Raw genomic sequence first — 16180 nt, 5'->3', positions numbered from 1 at the left:
TTATTCATGACACACACACACACACACACACACACACATACACACACAGACACACATACACACACAGATGCAGAGACATTGGCAGAGGGAGAAGCAGGCTCCCCACAGGGAGCCTGACACAGGACTCTATCCAGGATCCTAGGATCATGCCCTGAGCCAAAAGCAGACACTCAACCACTGATCCATCCAGGCATCCCTATAAAGGAGGTTTTAAATTCTTTTATATATGTGGTCTCCTGGCATTGGCCGAGACACTTTTTTTTTTTTTTAAAGATTTTATTTATTTATTCATGAGAGACACACACAGAGAGAGAGGCAGAGACACAGGCAGAGGGAGAAGCAGGCTCCATGCAGGGAGCCCGACATGGGACTCGATCCTGGGTCTCCAGGATCAGGCCCTGGGCCGAAGGCAGCACTAAACCACTGAGCCACCTGGGCTGCCCTGGCCGAGACATTCTTGATAAAAATGTTAATGCCCAGATGGGCAGAGGACATATTATAATACTGTGTTTAGTACTGTCTTATAATACTACACAGTGTTTGGTACTATACCATTCTATACTTATAAAAATACTGTGCTGTGCCCAATAAATATAGAGAATCTCCAAGGGCATTTTGCTTATTTTTTAAAGACTTGTTTATTTATTTTAGGGATGAGGGGCAGAGGGAAAAGGAGAGAAAAACTCAAACAGACTCCCTGCTCAGCATGGAGTCCCACATGGGGCTGGATCTCAGGACCCTGAGATCAGACCAGAGCTGAAACCAAGGGTCAGACACTTAACTGACTGTGCCACCCAGGCACCCCAAGGGCATTTATCTAATGGAAGGACCACAAAGGTTCTAAATGGGTTTAGAGAAAATACTGTATTTATACCAAAATTATACAATGGTGTAATAAATATACAGAATCAATAAGAGTATTTTCATTGTTTCTGATGGGTGAATATAAACATTCTACATGGGTGTGGAAAGGGGGAATATGGCCAAGGATAGAGTAATCCTACTGGACTTTGGAACTGGTAAGAGTGTGATTTTGATAGGTTGATAGATTTATTGACAGATCTACCTATATATGTTTAGTTTTATTGTTTTTTTTCTATATTTAGATATTCATATTATTTGTTTCTCTGATTAAATTATATCATATTTGAGGGCAGGGCTATTTATTCATCAGCTTAGCATCCACTCTATATCTTGTGGCTAATGAGATTATATTAGAAAATATGGTAGATTTGATTGTGGACTGGTTGAATGGAAAAACGAAAATATTAACCAGAAGTTTTATTAATTTACTGTTTGAATATATTTTTGTCCTTTAATTACTTTATTAATGCAACATATTGATTTAGGACAGGTACCTAGTACTACGTAGGTGATGAAAGGCATGGAGATGAAGCATAGGGTAGGAATAAAGAATGGTTAAGAGTTCAGTCTAATAACAGGTATGAGCAGTGGGAACAGGAATGTAAAGGTAAATGTAGGTCACATCATACAAGGGGTTTGGGCTGGGCCAGTGAGCTTGGACTTGACTTCCCAGGCAGTAAAGACCCATAAAGTTTACTCAGCAAGGGATTACTTTGACCATGTTATGTTTTAGGAAGATCAATCTGTTGGTAGTATGTAGAATAGATTATCAGGTTACCTGGTGAGACAGACATACACAGGAAGTGGGGAGAGCATATAGGAGCTCTGATGACCCAGAAGCATTGCTGAAAACTGAGCAGTGAGCTGGGGATGGATGATGCTTCAGAGACAGAACTGGTAGTAATTGGCAACTGACTGGGCAGGGGAGTGGAGATTAAGGAAGGAATCAAGGATAGTTTTGAGTTTTATTTTTTAAAATCTGCATGACTATTAATGCTAATAGAAGTAGAAAAGGAGGAAGAGCAGTAGTAGTAAGGCAGATGCTGAATTTGATCTTAGATACAAGCCTGACATGACAACCAAAAGTCACTTGAAATATAAGGCCAAAGCTCAGAAGAGAGGTCAGATGTGAAGATGAGATTTGATTGGTATAGTACTCTTACTGGTGTCTTTTGTACATGTGTGCCAGTAAATGATCACTTGATAGCTAAAGATAAAGTGACTTTCACATGTTTCTGCTGAGAGGCAGTACAGTTATTGGCTAGGAGTCAGAATGCATTTGTTCAAGTCCTAATTCCACCACTTAGTTGCCTTACCCATAAAAGAGAGACAGTAATAATACTTAGGCCATAAAATAGTTACTCATTTATTGATACTTAGGAAATTAATTAATAACTAATAATCAATTAGTTAAAAATAATTACCTGGCACATACTAAGTGTTAACCATGATTGTTATGATTATCATACCACCTTTTAATTCTTTCGATGAACTAGCTACTCAGTGAAGACATTTTAACTTTTGCTCTAAATGTTTAGATGTTGGTCTAGATGTTTTACTTTTTCTACTTCCTCAACGCTACACTGAACCTCTCTGAGCAGCTACCCTTTGTGGTTTTTTTTCTAGTCCTGGCTGTCTCGGGGCCTTTGCAATTGAGTGTCCCCTGTGCGTAGAAGAAGTTGTCTTTTTTTTTTTTTTTTTTTTTTTTTACCAGTTTTATCCAAAAGGCTTCAGTTTAAATGTCACCTCTCCCGTGACCACAGACTAAAACACCTTCTGGCACTTTTACAATCCGCAATTATCTTCAGAGACACAGTCCGCTTTTTTTAAATGCCTAAACCTCCAACAGCTAGAACAGAACCTGGTATGTAATGAGTCTTCAATAAATGTTTGTTCAATCTATTAATTCAATGCCTAATAAGAAGAATGTATAATGAGAAGACAAAGTACAAATAATTTTAAAAAAAGCTCCACTATTAAAGAAATAACAGATAAATAGAAAAATCATTTGAAACAATCAGCAAGCATCAGGAAATGGGGCCATCTAGAACAGGGCTGAGATGCTTATTTATAAACATTACATATAACAAGAAAACAAGACGGCAAAAGCCAAAGGAAAAGACAGTTTCAAGAAGAAAGGGGTGGCCAGTAAAATAAAATTTCTGGAGGTGAATTTGAGGACAGAAACTAATGACTGGGACAGTACTTGTGACTTTGAGGAAGCTGTATTAGTTAAGGGATTAAGAATACAAAATCAATTGCCAGGGGTTAAAGAGTAAGCAGGTGAGGAAACAATGGCTCTCCCATGAATTTTGTGCTAAAGAGAAGCAGAGTTAGGTTGCACCTCCTGCACCAGGATCAGGAATATGGAAAGAGGCCCAGACAAGGAGCCAGGAAGTTTAGGATCTGGTTCCAAAGACAGCTCAAAATGCCACTCTACCTCTGAATTTCCTTATTTGTCTCTGAGAAAAACTTTCCGTCTCATATCAAATCCCATAATAAGAAACAAAAGGGCTAACAGAGACATAAGCATAAGGAGCTGCGATTTCTTTGTAGAAATTCTAATGAAGTTATACTTAAGAGGGGCAAATCTGTAAAAGAATGTCTTATTTGAAACAAAATCAAAGTCAAATTTCACTTGAGCTTAAGTTAGACTGGTCTTTTTCCTACTTTGTTAAAGGCTTGCATTTACTCAACTCAAGCACTTGCCGAAGCCAGATATGAAGAGTGCTTATATTTATCACTGACATTTTGTTGAACTTGTCCATTCTTATTAATCATTGCTTTAAAATAAGCAGCTGGGTACTCTTAGGAAGTTGATATTCCCAGCTGACCTCTCTGCAAACACAGCAAAGCCTTGATGATCTCTTGTGCAGTCTGTTTCTGTGGATGTATGTGCTCATGCAGGTATATGGATGTGTGTGTATATTTTTTCTGGGCCCTAAAGAAGCAAATAAATTTTTGCAAAGCTACTACAAATGTTATATTCTATCTTCCTAAAGCATGGAGAAATTAAAAACAAAAGCAGCCTCTGATCTGTTTATACTCTACTTGGGAAGTGAATCATTTCTGCAGAATAAAGATTCCAGTTAAAAAGGCTGATACAAAGGTAATTAGAAGCTCTATCTTAAGACTAATTCTTGAGACTTCTTGGTGCTAAGAGACAAAGTGCTCAGTTATATGTAGATACAAAACCTACAATGTGAATATTTCACCTTCAGGCACAGTTTCAAAATTCTGCATCCATGGTACACAAAAAAATCTTCAGGATGCCTGGATGGCTAAGTTGGTTAATTGCCTGCCTTTGGCTCAGGTCGTGATCCCAGGGTCCTGGGATGGAGTCCCCATATCGGGATCCCTGCTCAGCAGGGTGTCTGCTCCTCCCTTTCCCCTCTTGGCCTCTCTCCCCCTCATGCTCTCTCTCTCTCATTCTCTCTCAAATAAGTCTTTTAAAAAAAATCTTGATGGCTCAGGCCCACAAGTGTGATTTTTCTTCTTGCTTTATAAGTGTCAGCATTTTAGTTCTGATGAGAGTGGTTGACATTTGCTTGCCTTCTTGTTCAAAATTTTAAATATTCTGATTCTTATGATTATATTACTAGGATATTCTAATAATTATTCTAACGGTTCCCCCTAGGCAATATAAACATAAATATGTGTGTCCAAAAATTTAGAATATGGTGGCTAAATGATCCAAACCATCAATAATTTATATGAGTCTATTTGGTTCTTTAAAAAATAAATCTGATCAGGACACCTGGGTGGCTCAGCAGTTGAGCATCTGCCTTGGATTCAGGGTATGATCCCAATCCAAGGATCAAGTCCTGCATCAGGCTCCCTGCGAGGAGCCTGCTTCTCCCTCTGTCTGTATTCCTGCCTCTCTCTCTGTGCCTCTCGTGAATAAATAAGCAAAAAATCTTTAAAAAAAAAAATCTGATCTTTTTTCATGGGGTCCTTTTCACTTGTTACAGTTTCTATTCCTTCTTTGGTCTCTTTAATCATTTCATTTATTTTATAGTCTTATCCCACCTTTTTTTATAGTTTTCTCAACTCTAGTTAATTAGGGATTAGTTCTCTCATTTGTTTTACTCACCACCATATCCCCCTAAATAGAATTTAAGGCCCATGCCACAAGTTTTTATTTTCATTATTTTGCCTTTCCAAACTACATATTTTGTGATTTACATTGTGATTTCCTCTTCTACCTCATGAGCTATTCAGAAATTTATTTTTCAGCCTCCAAATGCAGGGGCTTGGGTATTTTTACCTACCTTTTTAGTGCTGGTTTCTAATTAAATTTCATTGCAGTTAAAGAATGTAGTATGATATAGATTCATAGAAATTTGTTGAAGAATTTGATTGTGAACTTATACAGGGTCAATTTCCAAAAATATTCTATATGTATTGAATATCTTTCCAGATGGCAGACAGTTCATTGACTTTTTTTTGGTTCAAATCTTTCACACATTTACTAATTTTTTGCCTCCTTGGTCTACCAGTTTCTAAAAAGTGGTATGTTAAAATCTCCCACTATAACTGAAGATTTGTCAAATTTGTCTTATAAAGACATATTTGCCTTCCAGATTTCAAGGTTATACAGTTAGGTGCATTTAAGCTTTATATTTTTATTATGTGTGTCATTCTGTAGTCCTACTGTTGCTTTATGCCTTAAATTTTATGTTGTCTAGTGTTAACACAGATAGCTGCTTTGTTTGAATAGGATTGCCTGGTTTATTTCCATTCCCTTACTTGGAAAATTTCTATGTGCTTTTTGTTTCAGAAATAGCTCCTCTAGGAAGATTGCTGCTAGATTAAAAAACAAAAACAAAAACAAAAACAAAACAATCCAATGAAGGATGCCTGGGTGGCACAGTCAATTAAGCGACCAACTCTTAGTTCTGGCTCAGGTCATGATTTCAGGGCTCTGCGTTCAACAGGGAGCATGCTTGAGATTCTCTCCCTCTTTTCCCTGTGCCCCTTCCTCCACAAAATAAATAAATCTTTTTAAAAAATAGCCAATGTGATTATTTGTCTTTTACTAGATTGAATTAATCAAGTTCTATTTATTGTAATTATCTTTGTATTTGGGCTTACTTTTACCATGTTGTCTCTTTGCTCCTTTTTCTTTTTTTCCTTCCTTCTTTTGGATTTAAATTTTTTTCTGTGATCATCTTTTATTTCCCCTTGGCTGCTTTGGGAATCTCAAGATCGCATTCCTGTTTATGTAGTACTCACCTGGAAATTGTAACCTGCGTTTCCTACCAAAGACCATACTTACTCCGGATTTCCCTCCTCTCTCTTCCTGAAAGAACAACACTTAGCATGCTTTTGCCACCTCCCCCTTCCCTCTTGCCCCAGCTACGTTTTTTTTAACTGTTAGCTAAATTTAGTTTTATTTCTAAAGTTTTAAATTAAAAGAAAAGGCTTATTTAAAAGTAACTCATGGCTTAAGTTCCTGATATATTTTACCTATGTCTATGTCTGCTCTTGTTTCTTGCCTCGCCACTTCTCCTGAGTTCACTTTCTTTTGGCTTAAGTACATAGTGATGACTGGAACTGGAGTTTGAATGTATGTTTGCCTCCCAAGTCCTTGTGCTCTGGCACAACGAGTTAACTGGCCACAGACATAGAGAAAGGCATTCTGTGTATGCAGGGCAGGGGGTGGAGCCTGAAGATATGAGGCAGATGGAGAGGAAGACAGAAGTAAGGATGGTTTGAGAGGTGTCACAGTAGTGCTGACACTATCTTCGGGAAGACAGTATTCCTATATCAGGAAAGCCAATACAATGAACTCAGGAGACACAAAAAGGGTGTATAGACACAGGACATAAATAGACACAGGGAATCGAAGTGCAGGAGTAAGTCAAGGCTCGGCCAGAAACAGAAGGAGCAGCCATGCTCACTTAGGGCCCATGCAGGAATGGCAGCAGCAGGATTCCTGGCACCTGAGGACAAGGTCTGCCACAGAGCTGATGCTCAAGAATGTTTATGGAAGGGAAGACATGAAAGCAGGGAAGAAAACAGAGAATGGTAATGGAAAAAGGAAGGAAGGAAAACAAAGGAATGAGAAAAGGAAGAAAGTAATAGTAGGAAGAAAATAAAAAGGAAATAAAAGAGTAGAAGAAAGTAAATAAAGGACCCTAGTTAAAAAATTTTACATGCATTTGTACATTTGTAAATGGGACAAAAAAAAAAAAAACAAAAAGATTCATATCAAACTGTTCCTGTTTATGTAGGATAGTGGGTGAGTGACTTGCTGCACTTTTTTTGTGCACATCCACAGTATTTACGGTTTTTCCAGAGAGCATGTATTGTTTAGAAATAAAGATTTACAAGTTAAAACTCAACAAGGGCAAAAAGGAAATGGACAGAGAAGAAGGAAGCAGCACCTGGTGTGGCTTGTCAGGAAGCACTCAGGTGAGCCCATCTCAGTAAGCCTCTTAAGGCTGCCTCATGCCTCCCGATCTCCAGGGTCAGACTGTCCTCTTGCCATCTCAAGCCCATGAACCTCTGCAAAGTTTAGCCCCAAGAACAGAGAAGGGAGAGAAATCCCATAGGTGTCAAATTGCAGCTGGCCCTAGAATTGCTGGGGTCTGCGTTCTCCCTGAAGCCCAACTCACTTTTAGAACCCAAACCCTCACCCAGTGGTCTCACTTCAGCTGCAAGACAACCACCTTTTCAGAATATCATAACCCATGTATCTGCACAAGAAAGACACACACACACAAAGAAAGACACACACATACAGTATCAAAAAAGACTTCCTTCACAGATTGTGCTCATGAAAATAGAAGTGCTTCTTTCCTTTCTCATCTTTCATGGTTTTCTTATTCCTCAAAGATCAGTAGCTTAATCCTCTGAGGGAAAAGAGTGAGAGACAAGTTGAACTCGTCCCTTACGAAATAGAATCATTGTATGTAATCCTAGTTTTACACATATAAGAAAGTCTATGTTTTGTCCACAAACATAAATTCTGATATGGAATGTGGGTATGGGTTTTTATCACTCCAGAGATACAGGATTTTCACTCCAGAGATACAGAATTTATTTTACAGATAAAAAGGTGATAAATCAAAAGCTGTCTATTATATTCCTGTGCAGGGTTCCTCCAACCTCACCACTACCAACATTTGGGGGTCAGAGAATTCTGCTGTGGGAGCTGCCCTGTGCACTGCAGGGTGGTCAGCAGCATTGCTAGCCTCGACCCACTGGATGTTTGTAACACATAACACCCAATTGTGACCAAAAATGCCTCCAAGCACTAATCTTTAAATGGACCCTGAGGGCCAAAATTTCTGATGGCTAAGAACCACTGATGTAGCTCTAATTTGTAAAAACGGGCTCATTTATCTTTCTACCCATAGACATATGTTTTTGGCATGCTCACAGGTATTTTGGGTTTTAGTATGTGTCAAACCATCTCTTGGAATGAATTTGTTTGCAAAGCCAACAGCAAGGTAGAGAAAGCTACATGACAGGCGTAACTGTATTCCAAAGCTTCATGCTATATTATGTAATGGGCAACATAACACTAAAATCAGATTTATATTCAGTGAAGATAAAATATAAATGATTATATATGTGCAAGGACCCCAATTTATAGATATTTCCCTTATTTTCCATAACTTCAGATAACCCTCTTTGCAGTTCAGAGCTGAAACCACCCAAAAATGTAATCTAACAATTTATCTACTCGGGAAAAAATATTCATCATACCATATACTAGGATACTGTATCACCACACTTAACAACTTTACAATTCAGCACCATGGTTTAAGAGAAAAGAATGCCAGCAGGCTGCCTAGACTAACAATGTTAAAATGCTGAATATATGTGGTTCTGTGAAAGTCACCTGGCATCTTTCCATTGCATTCCAAAGAAGGAATGAGAAAAATTCTTTGGTGAAACCATGACCAACCATCACTTACAGTGATGTTATTACCAGACTCGAGAGTCCCCTATAATCTTGATACTAACTTGGTAATAGGAGTGATAATGATTCAGTAGGAAAATAAAGGTAAAATGTATTTTGAGGGGGGGTTGTGACCACTTACTGATTAAGTTAGGATTTGTGTCCACTTGCTAGAGACTTTTTCAAATTTAAGGAATTGAACCCTGTTCTTTTTTATGTATACAATAGTTTTGATGGAAAAAAAAATTATAGCTGCATTTTACTTTATATTCCATTTTAGATACAGACAGTTGGAATGGATACATTTAAAATGTATTTGAAGGACCAAAGGATAAAAACATCCTTTGTTTCTGGCTCAGAATAGTTCAATCTGTCATTATGGCGGAAAAAATAAATTAACACTTAAAAAATAGGTTAATGGAATTAGAAATTCGTCTTCCTGTTTTATGTTGCCCTCTCTCTTCCAGTCCACTTGGCAGGAAAATTTCAAATGCAATTCCCCTGAAAGCTATAGATTTAAGAGGCTAACAGGAGTTACTACTCTTGTTACTGGGCCCATTCTATTCAGTCTACCTCTTTAAAAAGTCTTATTGTTGTTGCTGCGGCACAATTTCCTGACTTTAAAGGGGGGGGGGGGGGAGGAGAGAATTAAGTGACATGGTAACTAGAAGAGAAGAGCAAGCTGTGCCGATTTCTGTACTAATTCCCCAAGTATTGCTCTCCTCTTTCAAGATTCAAAAATCAAACAAAACTATTCTTCTGTATTTCTAATGAAAAAATGAGCACCAACTTCTGAAGTTTGTGCTAAGCCAAATGAACTCATTACTGTGTTATGAAACCATGTAACATACTTTGATCAATATGTGAGTTGTGCCAACACAAATATGCCACAGTAATACCACCATGTAAGCAAATCTGAGTGGCCCAGGCGAAGAGGTGCCAAGACATAAAAGATGTCAAAGCATTAGTGTATTTGAAGAAAAGCCAGATGCCTTTCCTACTCCCCAGAAATGGCACTCTTCCCATTCTTCTGTACATACGCATAAATCCCCTATGCCCAAAGAAATCTTACAAATATATTCTTATTCTTTTTGCGAACTTACTTAAAAATTAATGAAAAAGAAAGTAAAGAGAAGCTGCTCAAAACAAGTTCGAAGACCCTCACTGAAAAACAATTATAATGAAACTATTCATATTCCCCAAGAATTCAACGTACCAGAAGATACTTTACAATACAATTTTTTAAACAATGTTTTCTTCTCATTGTTAAGACTTAAACACTGTAGGTTTATTTACATTCAAAAATATGTACTTATTAGAGTAAGAGCTTTACTTTCTCAGAAAAAGAACTCTGTGATTTAAAGTAACACATTGAATACTTAGATTTTTCTTCAAACACATTTGTATGCCCCATCTTTCAACTAAGAGGATTAGTTTTCAACTATATATAATGGACAGAAAATTGTGGTGAAATGGTAGTATTAACTAATTCTTGGAATTTAACCAGTCAGACTTCAGAGATATGCAGTTCTTTGCACAGAACTGGAAAAATACCAACAGTTTGTGAATGTGTTCACTGCTCTTCCACTGTTTTCACCTACTCTCAGAATTATATTCATATCTCACAGAACTAAAAGCAACTACTGCCATGCTTATCCTGAATGAGAGATCCTCGTTTAAAGAAAGAAAAGTGACTTTCTTGTGTTAGGTATTTTATCAAACAAAACCTCAAAAAACTTTGAGAGACAACTCTGAGGACTTTCACTCAGCAAAATCCCCTCTGTAGAGGCTGGCTCAAACCTGACAGACTTGAACTGTGCAGATGTCCTAGTGGCTCTATGGTATACTGGGGAAGAAAGAAGGAGGAGACATTCCACAGCTGCTACCCCAGCGTCCTTCCCAGGGGGACAGTTGCAGGCTCTATCAAGCTCAATCACTTTGTACAGCAACCTGGATCCCAGGCAGGGGCAAGGAATCCCAGAACAGCTTAGATTTCTTCCAGTACCTCAGCAAGAAGTAAGACTACTTAAAGAATAACCAGTTATTTCCAACAATTATGTGGCCCCAGGCCAAAAAAGGGGATGAAGCAGAACATCTGCAGTGAGAGAAAATAAAAGATGTTTCATATTTTTAAGATTTCAAGCAACAGAGATCTTCTTTGGACCTTTGTTAGGAAGGTGACAATGAATATTTGATCTCACCAATGTTTATTTGGGGGTGAGGGGGAGTGGTGGCAGGACAATCAAGTTGAAGAAACACAGAACTTAATTAACAGTCAAGTCAACAATTGTAACGTAACTCATTCACGCAGGGTTTTAAAGGAATAAAAGGTGTGTGACAGAAATATGTTCAAAGATGCTGCTTTCTTGCCATTTTACATTGGTGAACATTATTGCAAACTCTTTCGAACATTTTTAAAACTAAAATAAATGTGTTAATGATATGGTGTGACTAAAAACAAACGGTCAGAAAATAGTCTTCCCGACTTGAAGATAATGCTATGGCAGATGCCATTTCCCTCAGATAAATCAAAAAGGAAGGAGCTATAAACATACAGTTCTATTAAAATATTAAAAAGATACAGATTACTATTTCCCACAAAATTAAGCTTTTAGACCAATCATCTTCTAAGGTAGTAAAAAACAGTATGTAGATGCATACTTGAGTAGTTTTTGTAGTACTTGAAATTATAATACTATTACAATCATTAATTCTTACCTGATCAGAAAACCATTCTTATGCCTTCACATAAACACTTGCAAGAATTTATCAGATACAATAATGAAAACAATAATGATGATGTTACAGTTTATTGTCGGCTTGTCACGTGCTGAGAGACTCAGATACATCACCTCATTCCTCCCACCATGATATTATTCCCATTTTATTGATGAAAAAAAGGAATTTTATAGATGAAGATGAAGAATTATGGATGATGGAAAAGACAACTTTTAAGGTCACTGAGCTAGTAAATGGCACACTCAGAATTTAAACTTTTTGGCTCTGAAGTCCATGTGCTAGTTATTACTGTGCCCAGTGACTTCATTGAAAATGATATTTGTATGTTAATTTGGAACATTCTGAGTTCAATTTTAAAGGTTTATACTATGCTGTTAAATCATTCTATTCAGAGAAAAGCATCTTCTCTGCATAAGATGTTGGTTACATCTCACTTATATTGCTCATAATCCCTCTTTCTCCTCTAACTATTGATTTTTTAATAGACAGAGAAAAGCTCATTTCAACCTATAATATTAATAATGCAGTGATTCCCTGAAGGTGTTTATATTCTAGGTACCCTAAGTTACAGATACCTATCTTTCAGTTTTAGCTTGACCCTCAAAACTACAAGTCAAACAGCTAAAAGACCATTAATTTTATGTTATGTAATAGATACTGAGGCATACGAACACTAGACCATGCCTGGAAAATGTAGAATGAGAAAACTTATTCATATCGATGATAAAATATCAAGTGAGAAAACTTCAAGCCTCAAAAGGCCTTTGTTTATAGTTCAACAATATTCCTCCAAGACAATGCAGTACACCACAGCAAAGAGAAATATATGAGGCAGAAGTTGTTGACATATGGGGTGTGCACAGAACTTCTGGTTAATGGAAGTTCCAAGATATATAAATAAAAAATGATGTGTGAGTTGGTGGAAAAAACTGTAAGGCAAGTCAATTTTTTAATTAAAAAATTATGTAGCATAAACAATGCTAATGAGCCAAAAGCCCCATGAGATTAGGACTGTATCTGCTCCATCTTAACATTCCACTCACTTTATATAAGCGTACATCCACTCACTGGAAATACCTCAAGCAGAACCCTTTTTTATAACATAGAGTTTTGAGGATTTTCTTTGTCCTTGTTTTTAATAACTCACCATTTCCACTCAAGTTGTCAACTTGATGATATATGACATTAGGGGGTAAAAAAAACTCTAAAATCCTTAAATGAATCACCAGATGATAAATACCTGGAAGTTCTTCATAAATTTCATCATCAGTTGGTTGGCTGCTTGCTGGTGGGCTGCTGGTTGGTAGAGGATGGTCAACATCATCATATAATTCTCCTCTTTCATCATCATCTTCAGGAATAACATCAGATCCCATGTCTGAAAAAATGTTGCATGAGGCAATTTTTTTAGGAATGCAAAAGGTGTTTTCAAAACCCTATTTTCTAAACTAATGCAGCCCTCCAGAGTCATAATATTATTACATGCTATATCCTTAACTCGAAGCATTTTCAAAAACTGATTATTGCATAAATATGTGAATTGCAAAGCTGCCAATTGGTACTTATAGAAAAAACACTTAGAAATCCGAAGTGAACAGCCTGTATTAGTACTAGTCCTGTTCCCTTGGCATTCCCACAGGAGTCAATAACCTTTTGTATATGAAAATCCAAATTCTTTTTTTTTAATATTTTATTTATTTATTCATGAGAGACAGAAAGAGAGAAAGGCAGAGACACAGGCAGAGGGAGAAGCAGACTCCATGCAGGGAAGCAAGACGTGGGACTTGATCCCAGGTCTCCAGGATCACACTCTGGGCCAAAGGTGGCGCTAAACCATGGAGCCACCTGGGCTGCCCTGAAAATCCAAATTCACTCAGCTACTCAATATTTAAAGACGGCAATGACTAGTTCAACTGATTGCTCTTACCTTGTAATACAAATTTCAGCTGCTGTACCCATTCTTCAGCATCTTTGGGAGAAGCTGCTGTGAACTAATAAAAAAAATAAACAATAATAAAAAATCACCACAGTGAAAATGAAAGGTATGAAGCATTCTTATCACTTCTTTAAGACCATTAGTAATTCTTTTCATGTCTAGTACTACTTTTCTTGCAAGGATGCTTCTTATAATGTACAGTTAATTTTGACAAATTTACGTAATTGAAGCAGAGGATGATGGATTTGAAACTCTGATCAGCAGCTGGCAGCTGTGCAGGAAAAAAAGCTGCTTCTCTTCATCAATGTCAAAGACAGAACTGATGAACAAAATTTGCCCTTGACAATTAGAAGACACCCATGAATTTCTTTAGACTGCCGGGTACAGTTTTCTTAAAAATGTTCTTGTCAGATTCCAACACACTACCTGACAACTTAATTAACTGGCTTTCAACTGCAATCTCAGATATTTAAAACTTATTAAACATACATTCCATATTGATGCTAGCTGATAGCTCCTGAATCACTGAGCTGATATGTGCCTTTACCTTCATTTTCTCCCACAACTCTAAGCAATACAATATGCATTAACACTCTGATATTTTTCTTTTGATAATTTTACTCTTTCTGCTATGTAATTCTTTTAAGAAATCACAGTGCTATTAAAATAGATATAAAATGCAACATGTGAAGTAGTTGATAAATTACATATCCTTGTTCTCTTTCAAGAAGGTATCACTCTAATCTGAAATTTTTTTTAAATGTATTTCTTCTTATATGAATGCTCACTGTATAAAATCAGTATTTTTATTATTATTTATATGTCGGGGAGAGTTGTTTTAACAAAATGTTAATGTCTTTATAAATGAAATCAGAACATGTTATCAACTTAATTTCAAAACAACACAAAAACTCCAACCTGATAGATACGTTTATCAGGAGCAGAGATTTCAAAACAGCAATCTTTCTTTCCATCCTTCCTGAGAGTGTTATTCATTCTGACATTGTAGCCATCTATTGCAAATTCACCTTTCTGTTGCTTGTCTGAGGAAGATAAAAGGAAAGTTAGAATTTCATTTACTGCAGTGAATATAAATGCCCAGTTGATTATCTTTTATTTAGATTTTCTCTGTCAATTCTTGGAAAGGGTATTATTTGGTCATATTGTTTTCACAGCATTTAGTGTTTAAATAACGTTTCTAGATATGACTTCTAATTCTAAAGTTACAGAAGTGTTTGGGATGGTTGGGTTTACAAAGGATATCTTAGGGAAGGAGAGGGAGAGGTCTGAAGATAGCCTTATTCAGAAGGAAGTATGGGAAGAGGACACTTTCTCGTAGGAAATATCCAAGAACTGGAACTTGGAACTTGCAGGACAAAACTACTACAAATCCATGGCTCTCTCAGATTTTTTTTTTAAGATTTTATTTATTTATTCATGATAGACATAGGGGGAGAGAGAGGCAGAGACACAGGCAGAGGGAGAAGCAGGCTCCATGCAAGGAGCCTGATGTGGGACTTGATCCCGGAACTCCAGGATCGCACCCTGGGCCAAAGGCAGGCGCTAAACCGCTGAGCCACCCAGGGATCCCCGCTCTCTCAGATTTATAAGCTGGTGGGAAAACCTGCAGCCAAAAGTCACTGAGTTTTTTTTAACATCATCCTTTCTCATTACCACTTTCCAACACCCTGCCTCCAGAAAAGTCTCTAAAACACAGCTCTTATTTTTTTAAAATATCTCCTAAATTGGTACAAACTAAACTGTAAATTTAAAAAGCAAAGCAAAACAAAACTACTAATCATAAAAAGCTACAAGGGGAAAACAAAGTATTCAGATGGAAAGGAGAGGTAGAGCAAGTATGGACTCATGAGTTCCTGAAATAAAATCAAAGAAAAGTAGGTTCCTTAAGCAGTCTGTGAACACATAAGCTAGTAAAGCACATCTGAATCCTACATGCCGAAAAGGCAAAAGAAAAGACAACTTGAGCTTTAGTCAGTTATTGTTTTAAAGACAAAATAGAAATACAAAGGATTTAATACTCTGAAACTGAAATAAAATTAGTCTGCTTTCTTACTTCACCCAGTTATACCATCTTGGAAGGGAACCTACCTAGATTAACACACAATATCAGGATCATGAGTGAGGGCAACTGTCTCTTTTACTGAGCTCGGGGGAAATATAGAAATGCTTCCTATCATGGGAGGGAGGGCTCTCTCAGCTCTGTGAACCAAGAAAACATTTATCTCCTTTTCTTAAATATGCTAATTTAATGGCTGAAGTAACATACATTTTAAAAAAGTTATTGAGATTATATCTTGTTCAAAACATCAAATGAGAAAAAAATCTGAACATTCTAATCATATTAAGTCATACTTTACATCTCTCCATGATCTAAAAATTAGCAGTTTGCCTATGGAAAAAGTCTCCAATGTACTCTATCATGTTCAGAAAAAAAGCAAAACTTAGCGCAGCATTTCTCAAAGAATGTTTTATGGGATAGTGATAGGTGTCTAGGATCAAATAAATTTGGGGAAATACTGAATTAAAAAGAGTTAACCAGGTTTTGTTAATCCAGGCCTCCTTGAGGTCCTTTATATATTTACATATTGATTGCATCTCTATGAGAAAGATTTAGTACACAGCACTTCCCAAGATTACTTGTCCATGGAAACCTTTTTTCATAGAACATTATATGGAACTGCTACTCCCAGAACATATTTCGCAAAACA

At 37.0% G+C, this 16180-nt stretch overlaps 1 protein-coding gene across 5 annotated transcripts in view; it reads right to left on the bottom strand.

The window, feature by feature from the left end:
• Positions 1 to 16180, bottom strand: part of SKAP2 (src kinase associated phosphoprotein 2) — a 204174-nt gene that overhangs the window by 44074 nt on the left and 143920 nt on the right. For all 5 annotated transcript variants that reach the window (XM_077856444.1, XM_077856442.1, XM_077856443.1 and 2 more), the window contains 3 exons: positions 14370 to 14494; positions 13443 to 13506; positions 12756 to 12893 (listed from right to left, as the gene is read on the bottom strand). In XM_077856444.1, coding sequence (XP_077712570.1) covers positions 12756 to 12893; positions 13443 to 13506; positions 14370 to 14494 — 327 coding nt within the window. The remainder of the gene's footprint in view (positions 1 to 12755; positions 12894 to 13442; positions 13507 to 14369; positions 14495 to 16180) is intronic.

Source organism: Canis aureus, chromosome 18 (genome assembly GCF_053574225.1).
Source record: "Canis aureus isolate CA01 chromosome 18, VMU_Caureus_v.1.0, whole genome shotgun sequence".
Taxonomy (NCBI): Eukaryota; Metazoa; Chordata; class Mammalia; order Carnivora; family Canidae; genus Canis; species Canis aureus.
The sequence above is the reverse complement of the archived record's forward strand: the minus strand, read 5'-3'. Positions and strand labels throughout refer to the sequence as shown.